This window comes from Dipodomys spectabilis, unplaced genomic scaffold, assembly GCF_019054845.1.
Source record: "Dipodomys spectabilis isolate Male_0828 unplaced genomic scaffold, ASM1905484v1 ptg000017l, whole genome shotgun sequence".
Lineage (NCBI taxonomy): Eukaryota > Metazoa > Chordata > Mammalia > Rodentia > Heteromyidae > Dipodomys > Dipodomys spectabilis.
In genome coordinates, this window is record NW_024870694.1 from 10,344,507 (window position 1) to 10,367,771 (window position 23,265).

Sequence of the window (23,265 nt, forward strand, 5' to 3'; positions counted from 1 at the left end):
TTCTGGTGGTTTTATTTGGAGATGAGTCTCACGGACTTTCCTGCCCAGGCTGGCTTTGAACCACCATCCTTAGATCTCAGCCTCCTGAGTAGCTAGGATTACAGGCGTGAGCCACTGGTGCCTGGCTTGATTGTATGTTGATACTTTTGATGTCTCCAGGAAAGGAAGAGGGGCGTCCCCACAGAGGTAAGTCACCGGAGTTGGTGGCTGAGGAAGAGCATGGGCAACAGGGAACAACAGGAACAGATCTCATCTTCTAGATGGTTAGGAAAGAGGAATAAACATGTCAGGAAGGACACTCAGCCAGCCTTGACCCCCTTTCCATCCCCAAAGCTTAGGGGTCTCTGCACAAACCCCTGAGCTTTTCCAGGACTAGCATCATGGGGTGCTGGGTAGTATCACTGTGGGTAGCAGCCATTCTCCTTTCTGGTTTTGATTTTTTGGTTCTTTAAAACCTCCAATCCAAATGAGGGAACTGAAACTACTGAAGACTCTTGCTCAGCAGCTGGTTGATGTCAGCCAGCAGAACAATTCCTAGTTAAGGCCCCAAAGGAAACTCCCTTCCTGTCATGTGCCCAGGTTGTAAGAAGTGGGGGAGCTGCTAGCTCGGGCCCAGGCAGAGGGTGAAAGTCAGGCTGGCAAGGCTGCTCTGTGTGTGTCAGAGGCAGAAAGCCCAGCAGCAGAAAACACTAGAGATAAGAGCAAGAGGAACCAAGCCAGTTCCTACCATGGTACCGCTGGGTACTATGAACTTTCTCCTCTCTTATATGGAGTGCTCTGCGGAAGGGAAACTTACCCCTGCCTCTCTATCACTTGCATATGTGCCCTTCACAGTCTCCTTCACAAGTCTCCTCAACTCCTCTGGTTCTGCAGTGACTGGTTATCGCCTGGCAGAACAGTGAGAAGGATGAACAGATGCTCAGGTTCCCTTTTATCTCCTTGGGAGACTGAGAAATGCCACAGGTGACAAACTATTATGAAGTTTAGTTTAAGAGAGAAGACAAGGGGCTAAAGCATGGCTTAAGTGATAGAGTGCCTGCCTAGCAACCACAAGGACCTGAGTTCAATCCCCAGGCTCACTATAAATAAATACTTTTTTTAAAAGAAAAAAGACAAAACAATCCTCAGAAGGCAATACATAGAGAATCATAACCAGGGTAGATCTGCTGTTCTTTCCTCTCTTTTCTCCCTTTCTCCTCTTCCTCTTCTTCCTCCTTCTTTTTGCTGTTTTATGCCAGTACTGGGGTTTGGACTCTGGGCCTGGGTTTCTGTCCTTTTGCTTTTTCACCCAAGGCTCTACCATTTGATCCACAACTCCACTTCCAGCTTATTAACTGGAGATAAAAGTCTCATGGACATTCCCTGCACAGGCTTTTGAACCTTGATCCACAGATCTCAGCAACCTGAGTAACTAGGGTTACAAATACGAACCACCAATGCTTAGCTTCCTCCTTTCTTCTTTGAGCAAATGTTTATGAGCCTCTGTATGTGCAGCATGGTCTTTGGAGTAACACATGGCCACTATGCTCAGAACTTTACAGTGTAGTTGGAAAAACAAATAGAAAATTTTAAATCACAACTAAGAGCTGTCACAAGGCCGTCTAAACTTTAGCATTAGTATCATGTGTTTAGAAGAGGAGGCTCGAGGTGGAGGTTTCCCAGAGGAGGAAGGGAGCCCAAGGCATGCCTTTGAGATGGGGAGGGCTGGATGGGCAGGCTGAGACAGGCCTTCCCAAGCAAAGAAAGCTCCTGAGAGGGCAGAGTAGGGAAATGCTGTTGTGTTTCCACAGATAGGGAACAGACTGGATGACACGCCCTGGCAGGTGATGAGCTGAAGGGTAGGAGGCCATAGAGAGGCACCAGGCCAAGAGACAATTGGCTTCTCCTCTGGGAAGTGCTGGTTCCTCCGGCCCCCTGGCATCTCCGTCAGCTGCTGCGTGACCCACTCTTGCTTTATTTCTAGAGGGTGGGAACAAACACAACCAAGGTCCAGGCTCCAAGAGAGGCCCTGTCTCTAGACTCTCAACTACTGGCCAGACCACCAAAATGCAAAGAAATCCTGGTTTGTGTGGGAGTGTCAGTACTCCCATCTTTCTGCAGTATATCTTAGAGTTGTAAAAGGAGTACCCAGCCAAGCACCCAGCCAAACTAGAAAGTCCTAAGCTGTGCAGTCAGGCTCATAGCTTACAGCTTACAACTCTGTTGGTAGGAACTCTTTTGCTCTACCACTTTGACCCACAACTATACTTCTGATTTTAAGTGATTGATTGGAGCTATTAGTCACATGGGGACTGTTCTGCCCTGGCTGACTTCGAACAGCAATCCTCAGATCTCAGCCTCCTGAGTAGCTAGGATTAAAGGCGTAAGCCGTAGTGCCTGGCCTTCTCCTTCTCCTTTTCCTCTTCTTCCTCTTCCTCCCACTTCCTCCCTCTCCTTCCTCCTCCTCTTCTTCCTCTTCTTCTTCCTCTTTCTCTTCTTCCTCCCTCCTCCTCCTTCTCCCCCACCGTCTTCTCTTCCTTTAGTTTTTCTTGGTGCATCTCCACAAGCATTTGTGGTTTCTTCATGGACTCTTCCAGTCTCATTACTTATCACACACTCCTCAGAGTTAAGAATCTCCTTTCCTGCTTCTCCAGTGCAATGAGAATACTTGAGTGACAGCATTTGTATCCCCATTGGCCTTCTTTCCAGTAAGATCCCAGACGTGTATGTGTGGTTGTTGATCTTCATATCCACCTCATACTTGGCACAGGTCACAGCCTGCTTCTGCCCCTGGATGGCCCCAAACCTTGAGTACTTGAGTACTCCATGTAGAGATCCATGTAGACTAAGAGCAACTCAGCTGGAGGAGCATCCAAGTGTTTTTGGCCACTCTATAGGATGCTTTCTTTCCGGTGTTTTTTTTGTTTTGTTTTTGTTTTTTGGTGCTGAGCCTGGGGATGCTGTCCCTGAGCTTTTATGCTCAAAGCTAGTACTCTACCATTTGAGCCACAGCACCACTTCCAGATTTTTCTGACTAGTTTATTGGAGATAAGAGTCTCATGGACTTTCCTGCCCAGTCTGGCTTTAAACTATGATCCTCAGATCTCAGCCTCCTGAGTAGTTAGGATTATAGGTGTGAGCCACCAGCACCTGGCTCTGCTTTTCTTCGAAATCTTCTTTTTTTGCCTTTGAAGTTGTTATACAACAGTTCTAGTTTTGTCAGATCTGCCTACAGATGTACTTCTGAGCCCTTGTCATAGGCCTTTCAGGCAAACAACTGTGTCTGTACCATTACAATAGTATCTCCTCTGCATCTGATGAAGTTTTCTTCCGCATAACTCACTTTGTCTGGATTCTTCTCTGTACTGGCATAAGAATTTTCTCTTGTTGCTTTAGTTTTTGGATCACAGTAGGCTAAATTTCTCAAATATTTTGCAATATCTTCTCAAATCCTGAGATTCCAGACTGTAATTTGTCTCTTAGAGTCAAAAATTCTGCCCAGGCATGTCAATATTGTGTGTAGTTATTTATCTTCTTCCTCATCTTCACTGTTGTGACCTTTTTCCATCTGAGAATTTGGTTCCTCTTCTTTCCACTCATGTTCTGGAGAACTAGCTTGTTCCACTAATTTTCCTGAGGCTAATTCTTCTTGTAGTTTCTGGGCTTTTAGCGTTTGTAATTTTCATACGTGTTCCTCTCTTCTGGATTGTAGCCATTCCAGTGAGTTTTCTTCCTGTAATGGTCAAACATCAGCCAAAGTTCCATGTGCTCATCTGCTGGTAAATTTGTTGCCAACTCATCTGAGTCTCTCAAAGCAGTCCTTCTTGTGTGTCATGGCCCCACAGCTCTGGCAGGCACCTTTGCCTGGTTGGTGGCTATGGAATTTTCTTTTACACCTCTCTGTGCCATTCTCCAGATGAAATGAACTGCCTTTGTTGCTTTGGTTGTGCTCTCTGAAGCTTTAAGGTGGGTCTTTTTGGTGGATTGATGTACCATGGGTACTGAAGAAATACACTGAGGGACCTCCATACTGCTTTCCAGAGTGGCTGAATAAGTTCACACTTCCATCCACAGTGTAGTAATGTTCCCTTTTGGCCATATCCCCACTTGCATCTGTTGTTATTAGATTTCTTGATAATGGCCAGTCTTACTGGGGCAAGATAGAATCTTAATGTTGTTTTGATTTTCATTTCTTTTATGGCCAGAGATGTTGAGCATTTCATGTGCCTATTCGCCATTCTTATTTCCTGTTCAGAAAAGTCCTTCTTTACATCTTTAGCTTACTTGTTAATTGGGTGGCTATTTCTTTGAGCATTTGTTTTGGAAGCATCTTATTTTATTTATTTATTTATTTTTATTTTTTTGTTGGTCCCGGGGCCTGAACTCTGGGCCTGGGCACTGTCCCTCGGTTCTTCAGCTCAAGGCTAGTGCTCTACTACTTGAGCCACAGAGCCACTTCCGGTTTTTTTTTTTTGCTTATATGATGCTGAGGAATCGAACCCAGGGCCTCATGCATGTGAGGCAAGCGCTCTACCACTGAGCCACCGTCCCAGCTCTAAGTGTATTTTAGATATGAAGCTCTTGCCTTTTGTATGGATGGTGAAGATCTTCTCCTCTTCTGTGGGCTTTCTATATATCTTGCTAGCTATGTCCTTTGCCATCCAGAAGCTCTGCAGTTCAATGCAATCCTATTTATCCAAACTTTCTTTGGTTTGTTGTGTTTCTGGGTCTTTATTAAGAAAGTTTCAACCTGTGCCAAGGAGCCCTGGTGTTTGCCCTATTCATTCCTGTAACATTTCAGGGTATCTAGGTGAGCTCTTTGATCCATTTGGAGTGGATCTCACACTCTTTTGCTCCAGAGGTATTGGGAGATTTGAGCTGCTCACTTCCCTGATTAACCCCTGGTGGTGAGTGGAATCTCTTTGCTCGTTATGTCTTTTTGCTACCATTTTTTGTGTCTTTGCTTTAATGTAGGGAGTCAGTCATTTGATGTTTGATAAGGGAGCTGAAGACATACAGTGGGGTGAATAAACCTCGTCAATAATTGGTGTTGGGGAAACTGGACATCTGTATGCAGAAAACTAAAAGTAGAGCCCTGTTTATCACCATGTACAAATATTAAAGTCGATCAAAGGCCACATCATCATACCTGAAACTTTGAAGTTACTGTATGAGGGAGTAAAATAAACACCAGACATAGGCAGAAACTTTTTTTTTTGCTAATCCTGGGGCCTGAACTCAGGGCCTGGGCACTGTCCCTCAGCTCCTTTTGCTCAAAGCTAGCACTCTACTACTCAAGGCTATCAAGGCTAGTACTCTACCAATTGAGCCAAGCACCACTTCTGGCTTTTTCTGTTTATGTGGTACTGAGGCCTCAAACCCAGGGCTTCATGCATTCTAGACAAGCACTCTACCACTAAGCCACATTCCTAGCTTGGCAGAAACTTTTTGAAGAGTCTCAGGGGCACAACAGACTGGAGAAACTTGACAAATGGGATTTCATCAAACTAAAAAGTTTCTGCACGGCAAAGGACATAGTTACTAAACTAGAAAGACAGCCAACAGATTGTTAGAAGACCTTTTCAATATATGTATTTAAAACAAGGTCTCACAATGTAGCCTAAGATGGCCTTCAACTTGTGATCTTCCTGCCTCCCAGTGCTGTTATTGAAGGTTGTGCCAATAAACTGAGCCTTATAAGTGAATGTTTTAGACAGCAGAGATTTCATGCATGCTTGAAGCACAAAGAAGAAACTTGCTTCTATGTTCTTTTTTTTTTTTTTGGTCAGTCCTGGGGCTTGAACTCTGGGCTTGGGCGCTATATCCCTCAGCTCTACAGCTCAAGGCAAGCGCTCTACCGCTTGAGCCACAGTGCCACTTCTGGTTTTCTAGTGGTTTATTGGAGATAAAGAGTCTCACGGACTTTCCTTGCCCAGGCTGGCTTTGAACCATGATCCTCAGATCTCAGCCTCCTGAGTAGCTAGGATTACAGGTATGAGCCACCAGCGCCTGGCTGCTTCTATGTTCTTAGGACAGCAGTGCTGTACAGCATCACAGATCACTGAGCTGTATAAGTGCCTCAACCCTGCAAGAGTCCACCAGAGGTGGTGTGAGATTGCAAGGATGTATAGAGCCTTTCTCTGTTCCTATGTGGTCGCCATATTGTCACTCAGCACACATTGGCATTGCACACATTTTACCTTCTCCACTAGAGGATCAGCTCTTAGAAACAAAAGCTCTAAGATACTATGCATCAAAATCTTCGTGCTGTATTATTTTGGTTTTGTTTTCTGTCTTTTGAGGCAGGGTCTAGCCAGGCAGCCCAGTCTAGCCTCCTGAACTGAAAATCCTCCTGCTTCACACTCCATATTTTTTGCCACTCCCTCCAGCATGGTAGCTATATTAATAATTCATTTGTAATCATCTTTTGAATTCTTGGCAAGAGCTAGCAGGGAACTTTATATAAATTAGATATTAAAACAAAACAATTTATGCTGTTTATCATCATGGTACTAGCAGTTCATAATGGAAGTTTCATTTCTTTTTCATTCTTGTGTTTTTAAAAAACTTTACTTTTTTATTGTTATTGTAAAAGTGATGTACAGAGCAGTTACAGTTACAATAGTCAGGTAAAGAGTATATTTCTTGGGGCTGGGAAGGTTGCTCAGTGGTAGAGCGCTTGCCTTGCATGCCAGAGGCCCTGGGTTTGATTCCTCAGCACCACATAAGAAAAAAGCCGGAAGTGGCGCTGTGGCTCAAGGGGTAGAGCGCTAGCCTTGAGCTGAAGAGCTGAGGGACAGTGCCCAGGCCCAGAGTTCAGGCCCCACGACTGGACCAAAAATAAAAAAAATAAAAAAAAAAAGAGTATATGTCTTTTTCTCTCTTTTTCTTTCTTTCTCTCTTTCTCTTTCTTTCTCTCTTCCTCTCCTTCCTTCCTTTCTTTCCTTTCTTTCTTTTCTTTCTTTCTTGTAGGTTATGGGGTTTGAATTTGGGGTCTGAGCTCTTTTGCTCAAGGCTACCACTTTGAGCCACAGTGGCCCTTCCAGTTTTCTGGTGGTTAATTGGAGATAAGAGTATCACAAACTTTCCTGACCAGGCTGGCTTTGAACTTAAGTATCTAGGATTACAGGCATGAGCCACCAGCACTCGACTAGAAGTACATTTCTTTTATTTGGGGGGGGGTCCGGTTGTGGGGTCTGAACTCTGGGCTGGGCGCTGACCCTCAGCTCTTCAGCTCAAGGCTAGCGCTCTACCACTTGAGCCACAGCCCCACTTCCGGCTTTCTTCTGCTTATGTGGTGCTGAGGAATCGAACCCAGGGCCTCATGCATGCGAGGCAAGCGCTGTACCGCTGAGCCACCTTCCCAGCTGAAGTACATTTCTTTTTGGACAATGTTGCTTCTTCCCTCACTCTCTCCCAGTTCTTCCCTCCCATCCTCACCCACAAGTTGTATAGTTCATTTTCAACGTAGTATCCAGTGAGTACCACTCTGCATTTGTTCACTCCTTATATCTCCATTTGCCTTGTTTGTAAGCCAGTGCTGAGCCCATAGGATAACTGATAAGAACCAGATGTGTGGACAGAAATACTAGTGAATGAATGATCCTTCCAGCCTGCGGACTCCTCCTTGAAAACCCTGTGTGCTGCCCTTTCCTAAAGAGTCTGTTTCAGCTTGGTGCTCCAGACTTGCTGGGCCAGGACTCCATACCTATCCCCCCACTCTGACCTCTCCCACACACACACCCCCAAAAAAGAAAAAAAAAAAAACAATAATAAAGCAAAACAAGGACTGGGAAGGTGGCTCAGTGGTAGAGCGCTTGCCTTGCATGCATGAGGCCCTGGGTTCGATTCCTCAGCACCCCATAAGCAGAAAAATCCAGAAATGGAGCTATGGCTCTAGTGGTAGAGTGCTAGCCTTGAGCTGAAGAGCTGAGGGACAGCGCCCAGGCCCAGAGTTCAGGCCCCACGACCGACAAAAAAAAAAAAAAAAAAAAAAACACTAAAGAGAGAAAATCTGGGGAGCCTGCTTAGCATGGCTAGAAGAGGTTAGAAAATCATTACCACAAACACCGCCAGCCTAGGTCACCAACCCCGCATTCTCTCCAAGGCCACCCCCTCCCCAGCCTTCCCCTTCCCACCTCCTCATGCCGCCCCCAGGTTGCACTTCCCTCTAAGACGCCTGCTGTGTGCGCCTGCCAGCCCCTGAGCTGAGTCGCTGAGCATGTCTCTCTCCATGTGACTTCAGTTTCCGTCCTTTCCTTCCGCAAAGTGCTAAAATAATCTGATGCCCCAGAGCAAGGAGGCAGCTTGAGCTGGCTGCTGTCGAGGAGGCCGGGGTCCTGGAGACCATGCGCCCGGGGGAGTCACCTGGGCCTGCAGGAGCCGTGAGTATTGCCTCCCCCCCCAACCCCCGTCCCCACCCGCGCACCCCGGGGTTTCTCCAGGTGGGCGAGCTGGAGCCACAGTGAGCCACAGTGGTTGGAGATCAGGAGATCAGCCTTAGTGGGGCCTGGGCGTGTGGGTGGGGGCAGGGTTCTGGCTGCAAGGCTCCAGGCCTCTAGACTGGGTTTGGGGCACCAGGCTGTGTGTAGGTGGAAAGCCCTCCCTCGGGAGTACTTAGAGCTGGAAGAGGTGGTGTGTGGTGTAGTGGAGAGCCATCCGGGCTTCCTTATCAGTCGTGGGTTTGAGTCCCGCCTCTGCCTCAGTTTTCCCATCTGCAAAGAGGGAACACGATGAGCTCTCCCGGAGCTGGACTGGGGCTACTGGGTGGATACTCTAGATGCTGAGTGTTTGGATCTCCTCTACTGCCTCACAACATCGATTACAAATCCCCCATTTCATACAGCCTAATTTAACAATACGTAATTCCACATGGTGTTCAGGTGTCTAGTATGTGTGTTCAAGGCCATGTTGATGCAGCGGAGGACACTGGCAAGCCCTGTCTTGGGAAGACTAGGGTTACAGAGCCCCAGATCCCCAGTGAGAAAGTGTTAGAGGGAGGCCAGAGTCAGGCCCTTCTGAGTTCTGGTCCCAGGACTTTTTGAGTTGTGGTCCTGGGCTCTTGTGTAGCTCTCAGGTGTGGCCATGGGAACTGGGTTTTAGGGCTCAGGGTATGAGCAAACCCCAGAGCCTGGCAGGAAGGAATGCTGCTCTCAGGGCCCCTTGTGGGCTCCAGTTGCCTCCTGAGAGAAGTGAGCACGTGCTGTGTGGCTGGGAATGCAGGAGGCTGGGGCAAGACCCCAAGATGGGTGTCAGTGTAGGGACTCCACTGGGAGCGAGAAGAGCAGGCCATGGGAACATTTACAGTTTATGGAGCTGGCCCTGCTCAATTTCCTGTGCCCCAATTTACTTACCAGAAGTGAGGCACAGAGCTGCTGGCCGTGGGAGATGATCTCTCACCGGAGTAGGTTCGTTAACAAGTCTGCTAGTGTTCCTAGTGGACTTATAAAATTATGGATCCCCAAAACAGCAGCAGCAGCAACAACAACAAACCTCCAGTCTTTAGGTTTAAAACCATAACCAAAAATGGCTTCAGAGAGAAAGTACTTCCAGCACATGGGTGCCCTCCCGGAACTTCATGTATACCTTCTAAACGTCTTCCCCTGTAGTTCTCAGGCTGTCAACCAAAGCCAGGATGCCCCAAATATGTCTCCAAATGTCCCCGTCCCAGGGACAGGCTCTCTGTGCCTGTGTTCTGAGGTCCATGAGGGAAATGATTCTCGCTCCGGGGTCTTGTAGACTCAGGCAGAATGTGCTGCTGGTGTGGATCACAAGCTGGCTCTGGCTGCCAGGTATGCCCCACCACAGCATGGACATCTGAGCAGCCTTCATAGTGGTCAGATCCACCGGCCACCCATGCAGGGGAGGGTGGGCTTTCTCAGGATTGCTTGTCTATAACATAACTTCAAGTTTCTTCTTCTCGCCTGTTCATCCATGTGTCACTGAACATGACAAAGTCTTCTCTTTTTTTTTTGCCCTTGGTAGATTAAAAAATACAACTTGCCCACAAGCCATTTTTCTCAGCTTAACCACTGGACAGATTTATGGGTCTTTTGTCGGGGGAGGGGGCAGAGGGGGTCTCTGGGATAGATTAGGTAATGATTTTGAAATCTCATTCTTAGATCTTATAAAACTTCACACGCAACTATCAACCTGAGTTCAGGATGAGAATTGTTTAGTTAGTTGATCAATTAATTAGTTAATTAGCTAATTAATCACTTAATTTTACAGTGCTGGAACTGAAAGTCAGGGCCTTGTGCATGCTAGATCAGTGCTCTGCCACAAATCTACATCCTCAGCCTTAGCTAGTTATAGTTACAAGCACAGAAAACACAACTCCAATGGGATTTCAAGTAACTGAATGGCATTGAAAGGTTTCAGGCTTTCTGGATCCAGATTTGGAAAACATGTGCCAGGATCCCTGCCTCATTTCTTCAGCTCTTCTGTATAGATGTCAGTCTGCACCAAGTCCTGGACTTGGTATAAAGTAGTCTACCCATGGGTGTTTGGCATCTGAGGCAGGAAGAGAGTAACTGCTTTGAATTAGTTCTAGCAAGTGCCCTTTGATTCTTCTGGGATCAGCTTCTTTAATGTATGTACTCAGCACCACTGAACTTCACATTCTTTTTTCTCTTTTTTGGTCCAAGACTGGGATTTGAACTTGGTATCTGATGCTTTCACTCATTGGCTGGCACTCTATCATCTGAGCCATGCCTCCAACCCCTGAACTTCACACTTAAAAATGGTTGAGATGATAAATTTATGTCATGTGTATTATACCGAATCCAAAATGAAAACAATAAAAAAGAAAGAAAGACAGAAAGAAAGGAAAGAAAGAAAGAAAGGAAAGAAAGAAAGAAAAGAAAGAAAAGGTATGGTTTCCCCAAAGGGGAATTGAGGAGTTGTTAGCAGCAGAAAGAGAAATTAATGTGGGTTGGAAAAATCAATTGATTCTTACAGCAAATGAAGTTAGGTACTGAAACCAAACCATGTGATCTTTTCTGTGTGTGTGTGTGTGTGTGTGTGTGTGTGTGTATGTGTGTGTGTATGTGTGTGTGTGTGTGTATGTGTGTGTGTGTGTGTGTGTGTGTTAGTGCTGGTGTGGTTTCTGGGGCTTGGACTCAGGGCCTGGGCAGTACCCCAAGGTGGTATAGAGATTGAACTGATGCACAGCTCACAGAATTGTGTTGGACTTGCATCTGTGCATTCTCTACGTGTGTGGTCTCAGTCCACAATATGGCTGATAATATTGATTTGCCCGGATCATTCAGAGATTATTCTATGTAAAGCATGTGAGCTTGCACTTACTCCACAGTGAGCATTCAGTCAACCTCCTAGCAGGAACTTTAAGCTATTAGTCACCCTCAAATACCATCCTCCCAAGCCAAGCAGATCCCAAGAACCCATAGCAGTCCTTACTTGTGCTCTTTAAACCAAGCTGGGAAGGGTGGCTGTTTTTCATTCTCATTGCACTCCAGGCTGCTAGCCTCAGTCATCACTTGATCCCTACCCATGGTGCCATGGACCCTTGATTATCTCAAGTCCCCTTGGCATCAAAGGTCCACATGGATGGGAGAAGTTCATCTTATCCATCCCCTTCATCTTATCTATCCCAGCACTAGTTTCTGTTCACTGGTGACACTCACTGATTCCAGGTGAGGGTTTTTGAAGTTTCATTCTAGAGGCAGGGACTCCCAGTTAGTGTCCTTGACTTTGATCATAGAATAAGAATTTCCAGACTAGTCACAATGGTAAGAAAACTTATTGAGTAAGCAAGCAAGCAAGCAAGTAGGCAGGCAGTCAAGCAGAAAGGCAGAGGCCCACTCTGACAGATAGAGCGTGGGTGCTCAAAGGGAGACACTGCTCTCTGTCAGCAGGGCTCTATATGATAAAGGAAGACTCTGACTTAAAGTTATTCTAAGGTAAGTGTTTATCTTTGCTCTTTGGGTCTCTAAGACTAACCTGCTTTTTAAATTTTGACCATTATGGTTGGGTATCGCTTTCAGGAAAGGATGCATCCTGCCATAAAACAGGTCGTTATCCTTGAGAGAAGTACTTTGTGTCAGCAGGAGTCATTATTTCCAAGTATTTGCTTTTCCAGGATACATGTTTGGGTGGTTTTTGTTTTTGTTTTTGTTTTTTTGCCAGTCCTAGGGCTTGAACTCAGGGCCTGGGCGCTGTCCCTGAGTTTTTTTTGCTCAAGGCTAGCACTCTACTACTTGAACCACAGCACCACTCCCAGTTTTTTCTGTTTATGTGGTACTGAGGAATCAGCTTCATGTATGCTAAACAAGAACTCTACCACTAAGCCACATTCCCAGTTGCCAGGCAAGGTCAGATGGAGAAAGCTCCTCTTTTTTTTTTTCCTCATTAATACTGAAGTTTATTAAGGAGTGTAAGGGTTAAAGCAAAGAAGATAGTGTTTCTATGTTTCTAAACACATTGTTTCTGAATTCCTGGCTCTTATTTACCATGCTTCATTTTTCTAATCTATCCTGCCTCAACACTAGCTAGTCCTATTCCAGGACATGTCCACTCCCTAAGCAGGGAGGGGCACTGGTGCAGGCCTTAGATGAGTTGGTGGGAGTCCTTGGCCTCCAGTTCTTGAAATGAAGTCCACAACATTTCTTTGTCTGGACCAAGCTTTTTGTCCCTCAGTCTTGACATAACTCATTACAATCTAAAAGGCTGGCATTATTGTCTCCAAAGCCACCACTGGAATGAAGGAAGTAGACATGGGCCCAGGTCTCTTACCCTGGTCCACCTACTTCCTCTTAACAAGAAGGATGATAGGGGCTGGGAAGGTGGCTCAGTGGTAGAGTGCTTGCCTTGCATGCCTGAGGCCCTGGGTTCAATTCCTCAGCACCACATAAGCAAAAAGAAAAAAGCCGGTGCTGTGGCTCAAGTGGTAGAATGCTAGCCTTGAGCTGAAGAGCTGAGAGACAGCGCCCAGGCCCAGAGTTCAGGCCCCACAACGGGACCCCTCCTCCCCAAAAAAGAAGGATGATAGCAGGTGGTCCCCTTCTCAGAAGTGACTACCATGAACAAACTTGCCTTTATGATGTGAACTGAGAAGCCTGAGATTATGTGGGCTTCTTATATACAGAGGTCACACTAGAGACTGTCCACCAGCCACAGACAGACACACAAGAGCAAAATGCTATCTCCCAATGGGAACAGATTTCCTTGTTTTTATTTTTCGGGTGCTGATCCTGAGGCTTGAACTCAGGGCCTGAACACTGTCCCTGAGCTTTTTGCTTAAGACTAGCCCTCTAGCACCTGTGCCACAGCTCTACCTCTGGCTTTTTGGTGGTTAATTGGACATAAGAGTCTCACAGACTTTCCTGTCCCGCTGATTGGCTTGGAACAGTGATCCTCAGATCTCAGCCTCCTGAATAGCTAGGATTATAGGCATGAGCCACTGATAGTGGCTCAGATTTGCAGTCAGTTGACTCATTTGTGTCCCTGTAGGAATGAAGTTGAGCAGGAGGTCATTGAACCTTGGAGTCAGAGTGAGTAAAGCCTTGTGACCCTTAAACCTCAGTCAGAGTAGGGCAGGGCCTGAGCTATTTCCATGCAGACTTTCACAAGCTGGGGTCAAGACTTTAGCCTCAGAGTGGGAACCTGAGATTTTTATTTGATCAATTCTTGGGAAGCATACATGGCCTCCTCTGAGTCACCTAGTTTACATCATCCCATCTCTCTGGCCTGAGAGGGCTCACCTCCAAAAGAGTGGGGGTAGGGAGAGAGAAGGGCTAGGTTTTTTAGAAACACTGCTGTTCTTAAAAAGATAGTTATTTGAATGAAAGCACACTTGCCTGAAGAATGAAGTTTGAATGAAAACACTTGTTTGCAGCAGAGCTGTCTTTCCTCACATAAATTAATTGTAGCACAACTATGTGATAGAGTATGATCATAATTACATTATAGTATCACTGTAGGGTATCTACCTGCCTGTAGCAGCAGATGATAGCTCTGACGGGACACCTCTGAGACTTGATTATTCAGTGTTACTTTTTTCCTCTAGTTCCAACAGAATCATTCTAAGTGTACTCATTATAGTATCTTTTTTTTTTTTTGGTCCCGTCATGGGGCCTGAACTCTGGGCCTGGGCGCTGTCCCTCAGCTCTTCAGCTCAAGGCTAGCGCTCTACCACTTGAGCCACAGCATCACTTCCGGCTTTTTTCTTTTTGCTTATGTGGTGCTGAGGAATCGAACCCAGGGCCTCATGCATTCAAGGCAAGCGTGCTACCACTGAGCCACCTTCCCAGCCCCTGATAGTATCATTTTTATGTATCTATAATAAATTCTTGCAGGGTGCTGGTGGCTCACGCCTTTAATCATAGCTACTCAGAAGGCTGAGATCTGAGGATCACAGTTTAAAGCCAGCCTGGCAGGAAAGTCTGTGAGACTCTTATCTCCAACAAACCACCAGAAAATCAGAAGTGGTGCTATGGCTCAAAGTGGTAGAGTGCTAGCTTTGAGTGCAAAAGTTCAAGGACAGCGCCCAGGTGTTGTGTTCAAGCTCCATGACTGACAACAACAACAAAAGGAAATTCTCTACTTCAAAAATATTGAGTAGGCTGTGATTATGGCATATATTTTAATTTTTATGTTATGACAGATTAGTTCTACCCTTTTGGAACTAGCCTTCATATAAATTAAAAATACAAAACTTTAAATATGAAGAAAAATACAGACACGGAAAAGGTAAATATCAGGGGGACAAATCTCTCTATTGCTGAGACACACTTTCAAATTTTTATTTTATTTTATTTTATTTTTATACCAATCCTGGGGCTTGAACTCAGGGCCTGGGTGCTGTACCAAACTTTTTTATTGCTGAAGACTAGTGTTCTACCATTTGAGCCACAGCTCTACTTCTGGCTATTTGGTGGTTAATTGGAGATAAGAGTCTCATGGACTTTCCTGTCTAGGCTGGCTTCAAACCAAACCCCAATCTTCAGATCTCAGCCTCCTGAGTAGCTGGGATTACAAGCATGAACTGCTGGCTCAAGAGTGACTCCTGAAGAATCCAAGTGGCTAATTTGGCAGGACATTGTTCACCTGCATGTGTTGGAGTGCCCATATGCCTGGATTCAGGGCATGTATTTTTTCTAGGGGACTGTAGGGGTGGTGCTCCTCATTTCTGAACTTGATCTTGGCCCCAGAGGCAGAAAAGTAATGGTGCTCTTACCTCCAGAGATGCTAAGTTTGAACTTTGGTGAAGGTTGAAATAATGCTAACTTTTGCTAAGAATCAGAGATCAAAGGTGCTTACCTGGGGCTTTTCTATGTTTCTTGGTAGTAGAAGTGGTTTGAAGTCAACAGTGGAGTTCCATTTCCCTGTCTGTCGCCTCTGACCAGCTGCCCTTCCTTTCTTCTGAGATCCAGGTGGGGTATGCTATTTTACATTTGCACAAAGGCAGACTTGCTTTCTCCTGGAACTCTCTATCTAGTTGTAGCTCTGTCTTTATTCACTTCATCTTCACACATTGCCATTGTTGTGGGGAGGGACACCCTGCTTCTGAAAGTGCCCCCCTACACCACCTGTAAACACCTCTCATCCCTGCCACTTTTTTCAAAGCTTTGAGGAAATTCTCAGTTAGGTGGTAATATATGTATAACACTTGCTAGTATTTCCTTTAGTGAAGTGGTTCTAGTCCTGTCCCAGTAGCAGCTGCTGCCGTAGTAACAGTTTACAGAGGTGAGCAGGAAGCCATCCTATGTACACAGGGGAACAATGGCATTTTCCAATGAGAGTTGGTACCCATCTGTTGATCCTCGATCCTTTGCTGTGCCATAACTCTGAGGACATTTTCTGTAGTTACATGATTGTTTGTTTCTTGACCTAAATGGTTGCTGTTTTGAGGTGTGTGTGTGTGTGTGTGTGTGTGTGTGTGTGTGTGTGTGTTGTGTTGTGTGTGTGTGTTGTGTGTGTATGTATGTATTGCTGGGATTGAACACATGGAAATGAACTTGCTAGATGGGCACTCTACCACTTGAGCCACTCCTCTACTTCTTGCTTTTTGCAGGTTAACCAGAAATGAGTATCTCACATTTTTCTGCCTGGGCTGGCTTTTAACTTTGATGCTCAGATCTCAGCCACTTATTTTGTTGTTGTTTGCAAAGCCTGGGCATTGTCCCTAAGCCTTTTTATGCTCAAAGCCAGCACTCTACAACTTGAGGCACAGTGCCACTTCTGGCTTTTTTCTTTTTGCTTATATGGTGCTGAGGAATCGAACCCAGGGCCTCAGGCATGCAAGGCAAGTGCTCTACCACTGAGCCACTTTCCCAGCCATCAGCCACTTATGTAGCTAGCATTACAGGTGTGAGCCACAGTGCCTGTTTCCTCTCTTTTTTTATTAGTAAATATTGTAAAAAGGGATTTTATTGTGTTATTTCCATACATACATAACAAACTTTGACTAAATTTATCCCCTCTACTAGTTTTTCTTCTCCTTCTCCCTTTTAAAATAATTTTAACAGGTTTTATCATTCTAATTTTATACATGCACACGAAGTATTAGGATACTGTTAACTATTCATAGTTCACAAAGCACTTTTACATAGCTTATAATACCAGACTCCTACAAAACTCGGTGTCTAGTTGTTATTCTTGATTTATGGAAGGATTATCTGAGGCTTGAGGATTTTACATAAATCACTCAAAGGAAACAAACTAGAATTGAAACTCTGAAATTCCATAATCTTCCCTGGACACTCCACTCCTGGATGTGTGGTAAACTTTCTGAGCTGGTTGACTTAGTTTAGTAGGAAGGAGGTAATATATTTAAAATCCACAAAGTTCCTGGTGACCTAGAAATTCAAATGACACTTTTGGGTGTGAGTCCATCTTGATCTAGCATTCCAATCAGAAGAGTTATGTTCTCCTGAAGACATTTGCTATGTCAGCATAGAGAGTGGCTGTTCTAGAAAGATCAGAATTACAGCAGCATGTGCCAGCTCAAGCCTGATAGAGAGCAAGCGAGGGAGATACCAGTGAAATGTGAGTGTGAGCTAAGCAAGGCTTAGTGCATCAGCTGTTCAAATGGTGTCTGGCACTTGTTAAATCTGGCTAGTTTATCTCAAAGTGGGCAGTGGTCCCAGGGTTTCAGGGGTGTGGGTGTATGCTGGGTGGACACTGGGGACAGGAGTCCATATGGTTTTGCATTTGCCATCTGTGCCCTGGACTGGCCATGAGGTAATAATTCCTGCACAGGTGCAGAAGAAGGAGGGCCTGGGGTGGGGCAGAATTCCAGTGTCAAGTCAGGACTGATGATACTGAATTGGAAATGGTCTCTGAGCTAAGGAGCACTGATCTGGCCTGAGTTGAAGGCAGTGGTTGGTTTACCTGGTTTTGCTTAGCTTTATTCTTTTTTCCTCCAAGACTGGAGGATGAACTCAAGGCCTTGTGCTTGCTATGTAAGTGCTCTACCACTTGACACGATTCTAGTCCTTCGCTTTTAGTTACGTTTCTTCAGAAAGAGTCTCATCCATATGCCTAGGGCCAGTCTCCTCTGGCCATTCTCCTATCTCCACTTCTCCTGGAGCACTTAAACCATTCTGTTAGTCTGTTTTCACAGGCAAGAATCCAGATCTGGCCAGGAAGTTAAAATCACCTTGTCAGGATGGGCAAACTCACTTTGAGGGCGGGGCAAGAAGAAAAGGCTGCAGGTGTCAGCAGAAAGGTCTGTGAGTGGGGCGGGATTAGGTGTGGAGGCCTGTGAGTATGGGGCTGCTGGTAGGGAGGACACTGTGGAGCTGACCATGGTCCTCACTGAGAGGAGGGTATCAAGGAGGCCTGGGCAGATGGAATGCTGGGCCAGGCACTCTCTCCCACTCTGAGGAGTCCAGAGCTTCAATTGGATGACATTAGGCCACAACCCTTGTAACAAGAGGATAGTCAGTTCAGCAGTACCTACGAGGAGAGAAATTACAGTTTTTCATTCTGGAATTCAAGCAGAGAGATTTCTTTTTCAGTACTGGAGACTGAGCCCAGGACTTCATGCATGCTATCTAAGCTTTCTACCACTTGAACCATACCTCCAACCCTTATTTTATTTTTGAGTTACGGTCTTGCTAACAGTGCCTGGGCAGGCCTTGAAGTCTTGATTCTCCTACCTCTGCTTTCTGAGTAGCTGGGTTTATAGGCCTGAAGCACATGCCTGACTTTAAACTGGATCCTTGAAGAGGCCAGTTTATCTCTGGGTCTCTGTTCCCTGTAAAAATGTGATAGTGGGGGGAATAATGTTTCCCTTATGATTCCTCTCAGCTTAGAGGAGCTGTGCATATGCTTTTGTTGTTGTTGTTGATGATGATGATTGTGGGGCCTGAATTCACGGCCTGAGCTCTGTCCCTGAGCCTCTTTGTGCTCAAGGCTAGCACTCTACCAGTTGAGACACAGAGCCACTTTCAGTTTTTGAGTGGTTTATTTGAGATAAGTGTCTCACAGGGCCTTTCTTTCCTGGGCTGGCTTTGAACCCGGATCCTTAGATCTCAGCCTCCTGAGTAGCTGGGATTAATAGGTATGAGCCACCAGCGCCCAGCTTTTTATATAATTTTTTATATAATTTTTTATATAATTTCAGTTTTTAGGGCTATTGTCCCGTGAACACTTGCCAAGGAAAAGGGTCAATAACTATACCATAGCCATAATCTTTTTTTTTTTACATTGCTTTCTCATATGCACCCCCCTTCAGTTTTTTTTTTACCCTGGCCAGGGAAAACATCAAAATGTGCTTTTCAAAGATGGGTGCTAGTGGCTCACACCTGTAATACTAACTATTCAGGAGGCTGAGTTCTGAGGATTGTGGTTTGAAGCCAGCCAAAGTCTGTGAGACTCTTATTTCTGACTAAGTACTCAGAAAAGACTGGAAGTCGTGTTGTGGCTCAATTGGTAGAGCACTAGCGTTGAGCACAAAGAGGCTCAGGGACAGTGTCCAGGTCCTGAGTTCAAGTACCAGGAACAGCTAAAAAAAATTTGTTTTCACTTTTAAGCTGAACACTGGTGACTCATGCCTGTAATCCTATGTAGGAGGCTGAGATCTAAAGATTACTGTTCAAAGCCAGTCTGTGAAGAAAAGCTCTTGAGACTCTTACCTCCAATTCATTAGCAAAAAGCTAGAAGTGGTAGACCTCAAGCCTTGAGTAAAAAGGCAAGTGAGGTCTTGAGTTCTAGCCCTAGTACTGGCACAAACCATATGCATACATACATACATACATACATACACATATATGCATGTATGTATGTGTGCATGCATGCATGTATGTATGTATGTTTATGTTCAAATGAGTTAATCAATGAGATCTATGGCATTCTAGAGCCTCAGGTTAGTGAAATAATTAGTAGTTGTAGGAACCAGAGGCTTCAATTCATATTTCATTCCCAGTTTACCCTTCATTTGCTCATTCATTCATTTTTTTTTTAACTTTGTTGTAGGGCTTGAACTCAGGGGCTGGGCGCTGTCCCTGAGCTCCTTTGCTCAAGGCTGGTGCTCTACCACTTTGAGCCACAGCTCCACTTCCAGTTTTGGCGTGGTTAACTGGAGATAAGAGTCTTACAGACTGTTCTATCTGGGCTGGCTTTGAACTGCAATCCTCATATCTCAGTCTCCTGAATAGCTAGGATTACAGGTGTGAGCGGCTGGCACCCAGCTCATCCAGCTCACAGGATGTACTGGGCAGAATTAAACCAGAGGGGAAAAACTTCCAAGGTGATGCAAAATTCTAGATGATTGGAGTGCTGGTCCCTTCAGTCCCCTGCTTCTCTGTGCTGCACTCTCATTGGAGTTTCAGCACGGAGCTCATCAAACGGCACAGAAATGAGTTCTTGTGGGTGGTTTCAGTGAAAGAAATTGAGGTATTCAAATCATCTGTGGGTTGCCACCTCCATGCACCTGTGGGCCTCTAAGGCCAGACATAGTTAGGAACTGGCTCCTCCCAGTGAAAGCCTCCTTCTGGGATATCCTTGTCTTACTCTCTTCTTCCCTATCCTCTGTCCACAGTGCTGCCCTTGAGATGGAGTTGCTGCCCCTTTGGCTCTGTCTAGGTCTTTACTTCCTGACTGTGGAATGGAGGAACGGAAGCAGGACAGCCACAGCTGCTTCCCAAGGGAGCTGCAAGTTGGTGAGTTTCCCCTTGACCCTGACTTTTCTGTTGCTTCTGTCCTCCAAGGTTTTGTTCACTTGGAAAGGTAAGGGATTGTCAATCCAGGAGAGACTATTTTTGATGAAAGTAAAGACCATTTCCTATCCTATTCTAAAATCATAAGCTCTAGGGCTGAGGGCATATCTCAGCAAAAGACCTTGTGCTCTGTGAGTGTGAAGTCCTGGGTTTAATCCCCAGCATCAAAAACACAATGATCATTGACAACAATAATCTACCTGGGTGCTGGTAGCTCCTAGCTACTCTGAAGGTGGAGAATGTGAGGATCATGTTCAAAGCCAACCAAGACAGAATAAATCCATGAGATTCTTATCCATGAGATTCTTATTTACCAGCAAAAGACTGGAAGTAGAGGTATGACTCAAATAGTAGAGTACCAGCCTGGTGAAATGACAACAACAAACCAACTGATAAGAGCTTAAGGCTCCAAATTCAAGCCTCATCAGTGGCGCGCGCACACACACACACACACACACACACACACACACACACACACACATCTATAGAGCCATTCCAAGTGGTTGCTGAGACAGCCCAATAAATGAACTCTGTTTCTCTATATAGACCTCTGTCTCCATGGTCTCCTCCCCACTGACCCATGTCTGACCCATGTGCTTTTGGATTTAGATAGATGGAGTTGCTGACTGCCAAGGGCAGAACCTTGTTTCAGTGCCCAACAACCTCCCGTCCCACACTGATATGCTCATCCTGGATACCAACCCTCTGAAAACCCTGTGGAATTACTCTCTCCAGCCTTACCCTCTCCTGGAGAGCCTCAGCCTGCACAGCTGCCTCTTAGAGCGCCTCGGCCGCCACGCCTTCCAGGAGCAAGGCCACCTGCGCAGCCTGGCCCTGGGTGACAACTCCCTGTGGGAGAATTACAAAGAGACAGGCGCTGCTCTGCACACCCTGCCTGGGCTGCAGAGGCTGGACTTGTCAGGAAACTCCTTGACAGAAGACATGGCAGCCCAGATGCTCCACAATCTTTCCTCGCTGCAGGTTATATCCCTGGCCAGGAATACCCTCATGAGGCTTGATGAGTCTGTCTTTGAGGGCCTGGAGTCTCTCCAGGAGCTGGATCTGCAGAGGAACTACATCTTTGAGATTGAAGGTGGTGCTTTTGATGGCTTGACCAAGCTGCAACGCCTCAACCTGGCTTACAACAACCTACCCTGCATCGTGGACTTCAGCCTTACCCAGCTGCGGTTCCTTAACGTCAGCTATAATATCCTGGAGTGGTTCCTGGCGGCCAGGGAAGAGGCAGCCTTCGAACTGGAGCTGCTGGACCTGTCTCACAACCAGCTACTCTTCTTTCCTCTCCTGCCCCAGTGCAATAAGTTGCATACCCTGCTGCTTCGGGACAACAATATGGGCTTCTACAGGGACCTGTACAACACCTCGTCGCCACAGGAGATGGTGGCACAGTTCCTCCTTGTGGATGGAAATGTGACCAACATCACCACAGTGAGCCTGTGGGAAGAATTTGCCTCTGGTGACCTGTCAGCGCTACGCATCCTAGACATGAGCCAGAACCAGTTCCAGTACTTGCCAGATGGCTTCCTAAAGAAAGCACCTTCCCTCTCCCACCTAAACCTCAACCAGAATTGTCTGGTGAGGCTCCACATCCGGGAACATGAGCCCCCAGGAGCACTCACCGAGCTGGATCTGAGCCACAACCAGCTGTCAGAGCTACACCTGGCTCCAGGGCTCATCGGCTGCCTGAGGAACCTTCGGGTATTCAATCTGAGCTCCAACCAGCTCCTCGGGGTCCCGACTGGCCTTTTTGCCAATGCCAGTGACATCACTACAATCGACATGAGCCACAACCAGATCTCACTGTGTCCCCAGCCAGCTGCCTTAGACTGGGTAGGCACCACGAGCTGTGTGGATTTCAGGAATATGACATCTTTAAAGAGTCTCTCTCTGGAGGGCTGTGGGCTGAGGGCCTTACAAGACTGCCCTTTCCAGGGAACCTCTCTCACTCACTTAGATCTATCCAACAACTGGGGGGTTCTGAATGGAACTGTTGCCCCTCTCTGGAATATTGCTCCCACATTGCAGGTCCTGTCCCTCCGAAATGTGAGCCTTAGTTCTGGCTTGGCAGAGTTGGACTTCTCTGGGTTTGGAAATCTGAAACACTTGGATCTGTCCGGAAATTCCTTGGCCAGCTTTCCAAAGTTCAAGGGTAGCCTGGCTCTGCAGACTCTGGATCTCCGGAGAAACGCTCTCACCGCCTTTCCCCAGAGGGCTGTGTCTGAGCAGCTCCTGAGGAGTCTGCAGACTGTCTACCTCAGCCAGAATCCATATGACTGCTGTGGGATGGATGGGTGGGGGGCCCTGGAGCACTTAGAGGCCATTGCTGATTTGGCTATGGTCACTTGCAATCTCTCCTCCAAGGTTGTTCGCGTGATGGAGCTGCCCGGAGGGAGGCCCCAGATCTGTAAGTGGGAGCAGGTGGACATGGGCCTGCTCTACCTTGTGCTCCTTCTCCCCAGCTGTCTCACCCTTCTGGTGGCCTGCACCATCATCTTCCTCACTTTCAAGAAGCCTCTGCTTCAGCTAATCAAAAGCCGCTGTCACTGGTCCTCCATATACTGACCCACAACATGCCAGGTCAGATATTTCATCTGTGCATACAAGGATGCTTTCCCAGCTAGACTTGAAGATCTGCTGCAGGGGTCAAATTTTGTTTTGTTTTGTTTTGTGTGTGCCCATTTTGTTTTGTTTTGAGCCCAGGGCTTGGGTTCTATCCCTAATTTTTTTGGTCAAGGCTAGTGCTCTACCATTTGAGCCAGAGCTCTACTTCTAACTCTTTAAGAGTTCATCGAGGATAAGAGTCTCTCAGTCTTTCCTGCCTGGATTGGCTGGAACCCTGATCCTCGGATCTCAGTCTCCTGACTAGCTAGAATACAGGCATGAGCCACCAATTCTTGGCCCCTTTAGAGGTCAAGTTTGATGAGCTGGGGGTTAAATTAAAAATTCAAATATTTCCATCCTTTATTCTTTCTGAGCCATAACTATCCATTCTCATTGTCTGGTTAAAATATTTATTAAATTACATTCTATGAAAATAAAAGATATATGCCTTATAAATATTTTAAAATCAAAATCAAATGCATCT

General features: G+C 46.1%; 1 protein-coding gene and 1 pseudogene across 2 annotated transcripts; one reads left to right on the forward strand and one right to left on the reverse strand.

Moving 5' to 3' along the window:
* Nucleotides 1-2,445: 2,445 nt before the first annotated feature.
* On the reverse strand, nt 2,446-4,008 carry LOC122099757 (annotated as a pseudogene).
* A 4,265-nt stretch (nt 4,009-8,273) lies between these two features.
* On the forward strand, nt 8,274-22,900 carry Nrros (negative regulator of reactive oxygen species). 2 transcript variants are annotated; one of them, XM_042669882.1, is made up of 3 exons: nt 8,274-8,363; nt 19,985-20,105; nt 20,772-22,900. In XM_042669882.1, exons 2-3 carry the CDS (start codon nt 19,998-20,000, stop codon nt 22,740-22,742), a joined length of 2,079 nt encoding a protein of 692 aa, XP_042525816.1. In that variant the 5' UTR covers nt 8,274-8,363; nt 19,985-19,997; the 3' UTR covers nt 22,743-22,900. The 2 variants fall into 2 exon arrangements, with proteins under 2 accessions (XP_042525816.1, XP_042525827.1); XM_042669893.1 differs by having other exon boundaries at nt 20,776-22,900.
* Nucleotides 22,901-23,265: the final 365 nt, after the last annotated feature.